This window comes from Cebidichthys violaceus, unplaced genomic scaffold, assembly GCF_023349555.1.
Source record: "Cebidichthys violaceus isolate CVI_PGR_0920_01 unplaced genomic scaffold, fCebVio1.0.p SCAF_77, whole genome shotgun sequence".
In the NCBI taxonomy this organism is placed as follows: domain Eukaryota; kingdom Metazoa; phylum Chordata; class Actinopteri; order Perciformes; family Stichaeidae; genus Cebidichthys; species Cebidichthys violaceus.
Genome location: NW_027176961.1, coordinates 988,423 through 994,415, shown reverse-complemented (window position 1 = coordinate 994,415; position 5,993 = coordinate 988,423). Strand labels below are relative to the sequence as shown.

The 5,993-nt window shown below is 42.3% G+C and overlaps 1 protein-coding gene across 3 annotated transcripts in view; it reads left to right on the top strand.

The window, feature by feature from the left end:
* The window catches only part of LOC137892199 (uncharacterized), a 10,159-nt gene extending 4,250 nt beyond the window's left edge, over window positions 1–5,909 (top strand). For 2 of the 3 annotated variants that reach the window (XM_068737183.1, XM_068737181.1), the window contains 14 exons: window positions 1–46; window positions 124–198; window positions 296–358; window positions 970–1,032; window positions 1,119–1,181; window positions 1,577–1,639; window positions 1,774–1,836; window positions 1,920–1,982; window positions 2,342–2,404; window positions 2,535–2,597; window positions 2,680–2,742; window positions 2,884–2,937; window positions 3,422–3,550; window positions 5,532–5,909. The exon at window positions 1–46 is cut by the window's left edge and continues 38 nt beyond it. In XM_068737183.1, the coding sequence (XP_068593284.1) occupies window positions 1–46; window positions 124–198; window positions 296–358; window positions 970–1,032; window positions 1,119–1,181; window positions 1,577–1,639; window positions 1,774–1,836; window positions 1,920–1,982; window positions 2,342–2,404; window positions 2,535–2,597; window positions 2,680–2,742; window positions 2,884–2,937; window positions 3,422–3,550; window positions 5,532–5,812 (1,152 nt within the window). In that variant the 3' untranslated portion in view covers window positions 5,813–5,909. The remainder of the gene's footprint in view (window positions 47–123; window positions 199–295; window positions 359–969; window positions 1,033–1,118; window positions 1,182–1,576; window positions 1,640–1,773; window positions 1,837–1,919; window positions 1,983–2,341; window positions 2,405–2,534; window positions 2,598–2,679; window positions 2,743–2,883; window positions 2,938–3,421; window positions 3,551–5,531) is intronic. The other variant, XM_068737182.1, reaches the window with a different exon arrangement.
* The last annotated feature ends 84 nt before the right edge of the window (window positions 5,910–5,993 follow it).

Below are 5,993 nucleotides of genomic sequence, written 5' to 3'. Positions count from 1 at the left end.
AACTCTGCAGAGACTCAGATTCAGCAGCTGCAGACTGACCGATCAGGTAACAGAGAGAGAGAATCTACACTGAAGCTCACAGAGGAAATGTTTCACTGCAGCTGGTTTATCTTCGTGTTTCAGATCAAACCTCCAAACTGATGAAGCTACAGAGACAGGTGAACACAACTGAGAGTCTCCTGGACACAATGAACACAGGTACATCGTCCATCAATCTGTTTATTGAGCAGTCTACTAGAGAGGAGCTGATCGTGTTGTTTGGACAGCTGATTCACTTTCACTGTTTTCTCCTCAGCTCTGGAGGTCAGACTGAGTGTCAGTGAGAAACATCTGGAAGATCTTAAGACAGAAAACACAGGTAACACTCTGGAGGTTTAGGACTAACTGTAGATTATGAAATGATATCAGAATAAAACAATAATTTATTTGAGCTCATGTGTTGCTTCAAACTGTGGAGGATCCAGTAAAGTTCCCAGAGGAACTCCTTTACCCTCCTGAAGGTTTTGGTTGGAACCTTTATGATCAAACTGTTGATTTCACCCTCTTTATTAGGTACACGTGTAAAATCTAATACAACCCAATACAACTGTGCTGCCAGTCCAGGTCATAACAACCACTGAGTATGACCTCAATGATAAATATTTGAATCAACAAAAACAGAATATTAGAAGCTTTGTAAAGGTGGACTTTGTGGCAAAGCTGCTGCATTGGTTTGGTTCTATTGTGCAGGTACAGTGTAAATCTGAGAATAGTATGAATTGTCTTTTTATCTCAAGGACGTTCAACACAACAATGTTTTCTGACATTTCAATTGACAGGAATTCTAACTTTAGATATTCATAACACAGATGATTAAAATCCTTTTTTTATATTTTAAAGTAGACATTTATTTTTGCTGCTGTTGTGTGTTTTTCCATAAAAGTCCCCCAGGAGTCACAAGTTCGTTTCTGATTTATTTTGTGTTTTCAGTTCAGTCTGTTCAACTTTCCTTGATGGAGTCCAGACTGACAGACAGCCACAACAACACTACAGGTAGATTTAAATTGACTTTATTATATTTATGAACACAAGTGGTAAATAGTTATAAATGAATCAGATATTTCCTGTTTTCTCTTCAGAGTTGGAGGTCAGACTGAGGGTCAGTGAGAAACAGCTTGAAGATGTGAAGACAGAAAACACAGGTAACACTCTGAAGGTTCAAACTAACTGTAGCTTTATATCCATGTATTGTTTAAATATATATTCACTATGACTACGGGACGAAAGGTTTGGAGCAGACTCCACGTTTTTAGCTCAGAGAAAAAACATGTAGAGAATGTTTAGACTGAAACTGTGGAGGATCCAACATGGTTCTCTGAGGAACTCCTTTATGAACACCAAGGAAACCTGAAGGTTCTTGTAGAACCCTTAGGTATAAGAGGGTTCTTCAAGGAACCTGCTGATCCTCTGAGCTGAGTCATAGACTACTATTATTGACTTTTTAAAATTGTAATTATTGAACTTGTTACAATACGTATTATTGTTGTAATTTCTTTTAAATAGTCAACATTTGTTTATTCTGATTTTGTGTTTTCAGTTCAGTCTGTTCAACTCTTCTTGATGGAGTCCAGACTGACAGACAGCCACAACAACACTACAGGTAGTCTCATATTTCAGTAATTATTAAGGTATTGATTGATTGATAATGTATTAATGTGATTGATCTAGACTACTAAAGAGTTGAAATAGAGACTCATTAACTTTAATAATAAATTAAATGTGACTGTCAATCAGCTCTGGAGGTCAGACTGAGATCCACTGAGACACAGCAGGAGCAGCTGGAGAATCACACTGCAGGTAACATCATCACCTCTTCAATATTACTTTAATGAATCAATAATTAAAGAATTAAATCAAACATGCTTTTTTTTCCTGTTCAGCTCTGGAGGTCAGACTGAGTGTCAGTGAGAAACATCTGAAAGATGTGAAGACAGAAAACACAGGTAACTTTGAAGGTTTAAACTAACTGTATATTAATACATTTCATCTGAATAAAGTGACACAAAGAGAAAAATGATTCATTAGAGCTCAAACAGTAGATGTAGTGCTTCTTCAAACTGAACCTGTGGAGGATCCAGTAAGGTTCCCTGAGGAACTCCTTTATCATCATGATAGTTATTGTAGGAACCTTTTCTGACATTTCAATTGACAGGAATTCTAACTTCAGCTATTCATAACACAGATGATTAAAATCCTTTTTTATATTTTAAAGTAGACATTTGTTTTTGCTGCTGTTGTGTGTTTTTCCATAAAAGTCCCCCAGGAGTCACAAGTTCGTTTCTGATTTATTTTATGTTTTCAGTTCAGTCTGTTCAACTTTCCTTGATGGAGTCCAGACTGACAGACAGCCACAACAACACTACAGGTAGTCTCATATTTCAGTAATTATTAAGGTATTGATTGATAATGTATTAATGTGATTGATCTAGACTACTAAAGAGTTGAAATAGAGACTCATTAACTTTAACAATAAATTAAATGTGAATGTCTATCAGCTCTGGAGGTCAGACTGAGATCCACTGAGACACAGCAGGAGCAGTTCGAGAATCACACTGCAGGTAACATCATCACCTCTTCAATATTACTTTAATGAATCAATAATTAAAGAATTAAATCAAACATGCTTTTTTTCCTGTTCAGCTCTGGAGGTCAGACTGAGTGTCAGTGAGAAACATCTGAAAGATGTGAAGACAGAAAACACAGGTAACTCTGAAGGTGTACACTAACTGTATATTAATACAGTTTGATAGTGAATCAAGTATTTGACCAACAGATGTCAGAACTTCTGCTTCTTCTGTTCATCAGTTTCCTGCTTTTGTCTGAACTTTGTTCCCTGATTGTCAGTTTTGAGCTTCAGACTGAATGAAACTGATGATCGTCTCACAAACACAAACTCAGGTTTGGACTCAACTTCTTTACGACTTCAGAGAGAAAAACTGCTTTTTGTTACATTTAGAACTCTTTAAACTTCACAATAAAATGATGAGAATTCATCCAGTTATATTTTGAGTGTTTTTGTTTAAAACTCTGAACAGAAACAAAGAAAACTTTAAAACATGAAGAAAGGTTTTCATCTTGTGATGCACAAAAATCATAGAATAATTAAAGGGAAGATTTTGACTTAAAGATCTATCTGACTATATTTGTTATTTACACACTATAAAAGTAATTAGCATTTTAGTTTAGTTGAATATCACTTTTACAGATTTCACCTTCGTTAAGAGTCACTTCTTATTCACTGTGAACTTGTGGAACGCAGTTTATTTAAAAAAAATAAGCTGAAAATTTGTAAATAGTTAGATATTAAACATTCAGAGTTCCATCAGAAGGTAAAACAGGTTTTTATTGTATTAAAACATTGAAGTCAAACTTCTTTTTGCAGGTGACCTGAAGGTTGCGTTCTCAGCCGGTCTGACTGATTCAGGATCAGTCGGACCGTTCGACGAGGAGACGACTCTAATCTTCTCCAAAACCATCACCAACATCGGACGAGCCTACAACCAGACTGCAGGTAAACCCCGTCCCCTTAAAGACCCCATTACATTACATTACAGTCATTTAGCAGACGCTTTTATCCAAAGTGACTTACAATAAGTGCATCAACATTGGTAATCAAAAGAACTACTAGTCCCCAGAAGTCATAAGTACATTTTCTTTTCCAAACAAGCATCTAAGAGCATGAAGCAGAGCATAACTCAGAGCCAAAGTACAGTGCAGAAACAAAGAAAAACAGTTAGTGCAAAAAGTAATATGAATACAATAAGTGGTGAGTGGAAGGCTCAGGGTAGCACTTCCTGAAGAGGTGAGTTTTCAGCCTGCGCCGAAAGATGGGCAGCGACTCTGCTGTCCTGACATCAGTGGGAAGTTCATTCCACCACTGTGGGGCCAGGACAGAAAACAGACGTGACCGGGTCTCCACTTGGGTGTCACCGGGGGGAAATGACAAGACCAGCTGGGTGTCATCGGCATAACAATGGTAGGAGAAGTCATGCGAGCGAATAACAGAACCCAGAGATGTTGTGTAGAGCGAGAAGAGAAGGGGGCCCAGGACTGAACCTTGCGGAACCCCCGTAGTCAGCATGCGTGGTTCCGACACGGCCCCCCTCCAGGTCACCTGGTAGGATCGACCCGTCAGGTAGGATGCAAACGGGAAGAGTGCAGAGCCTGAGACGCCCATCCCCTCGAGGGTGGAGAGGAGGATCTGATGGTTCACAGTGTCAAACGCCGCAGACAAGTCCAGGAGAATCAGGACAGAGGAGAGAGAGTTAGCTCTCGCGGCATGAAGCAACTCTGTCACCGCAAGGAGGGCCGTCTCTGTTGAGTGACCCACCTTGAACCCGGACTGGTGGGGGTCCAAAAGGCTGTTTTGGTGGAGATAGGAAGACAGTTGGTTAAAGACAGCACGTTCAAGTGTTTTGGATAGAAAGGGTAGAAGAGAAACCGGTCTGAAGTTCTTGACATCAGAGGGGTCGAGTGATGGTTTCTTCAGAAGGGGGGTGACTCTGGCGGTCTTGAAGGCCGTGGGAAAGCATCCTGAAACAAGAGATGTGTTGATGAGGTGGTTGAGGAAAGGAAGGAGTTCAGTCGCAATAGACTGAAGAAGAGGGGAAGGGATCGGGTCAAGGGAGCACGTGGTGGGGCGGTTAGATGTAACAAGGTTGAGGACCTCGTTAGGGGAGAGAGGAGCCAGAAAGGGTAAGATGGGGCGTGGAGATGGGAGGGAGAGCTGTGGGGCAGGATTGGACAGGGAGAGAGGGGCTGAGAGAAGGAGGATCTGATATCGTTTACCTTCTTGTCAAAGAAGTTGGCGAAATCATCAGGGAGAAGGGAGGAAGTAGGAGGAGGGGGTGGGGGTTGGAGGAGTAAAGTGAAAGTTTCAAAGAGTTTTTTAGGATTGGAAGCAGAGTTTAGGATTTTAGAGCAGAAGAAAGCAGCTTTAGCAGTAGATAGAGAGGAGGAAAAAGTGGAAAGAAGAGCTTGGAAGTTAAGAAGGTCCTCCGGGAGTTTGCCTTGTCTCCATTTACGCTCAGCCTCTCTTAGGCTCCGTCTATCAGTACGCACTGAGTCCGACAGCCACGGGGCAGGTGGAGTTGGGCGTGCAGGCCTGGAGGTGAAGGGACAGAGTTTGTCCAAAGAACAAGTAAGGGTGGAGAGGAGAAGATCAGTAGCAGTATCACCATTACAACCAGACTGCAGGTAAACCCCGTCGCCTTAAAGACCCCACTACAACCAGACTGCAGGTAAACCCCGTCCCCTTAAAGACCCCACTACAACCAGACTGCAGGTAAACCCCGTCGCCTTAAAGACCCCACTACAACCAGACTGCAGGTAAACCCCGTCGCCTTACAGACCCCATTACAACCAGACTCAAGGTAAACCCCGTCGCCTTAAAGACCCCATTACAACCAGACTCCAGGTAAACCCCGTCCCCTTACAGACCCATGATGTCATGGCTTCAGTGTGTAACCGTTGACCTGCTCTGTGTCTGTCAGGCGTGTTCACGGCTCCTGTCAGAGGACTTTACTTCTTCAGCTTCACGGCTGCAGACTACCTGAAGGGTTACATGGGGCTCCACCTGTACAGGAACAACCAGCCGGTCGTCTTCAGCCTGGACCTGAACAACCACGGCGGCTATGCTTCCACGTCGGGCGGCGTGGCCCTGCAGCTGGAGGAGGGCGACGGGGTCCGCCTCAGTCTGCCGGCCAGCTACCGGCTCTACGACGACTCGAGAAACTTCAGTGTCTTCTCCGGCTTCCTGCTGTTCCCCCTCTGACCCCCGGATCAGGGTCTCGGCACCAAACCATGCCTTCAGGTATCAAGCTGTAACTGGACTTTTATTTTGGCCGAGACTTTCTGTGGTTACAAACAGGATGGACGTAACTCCTGAAGACGATGTCAATGGAATATAATGATTTTAAATAAATATTAATAACCTTCATAAAAACACAAACATC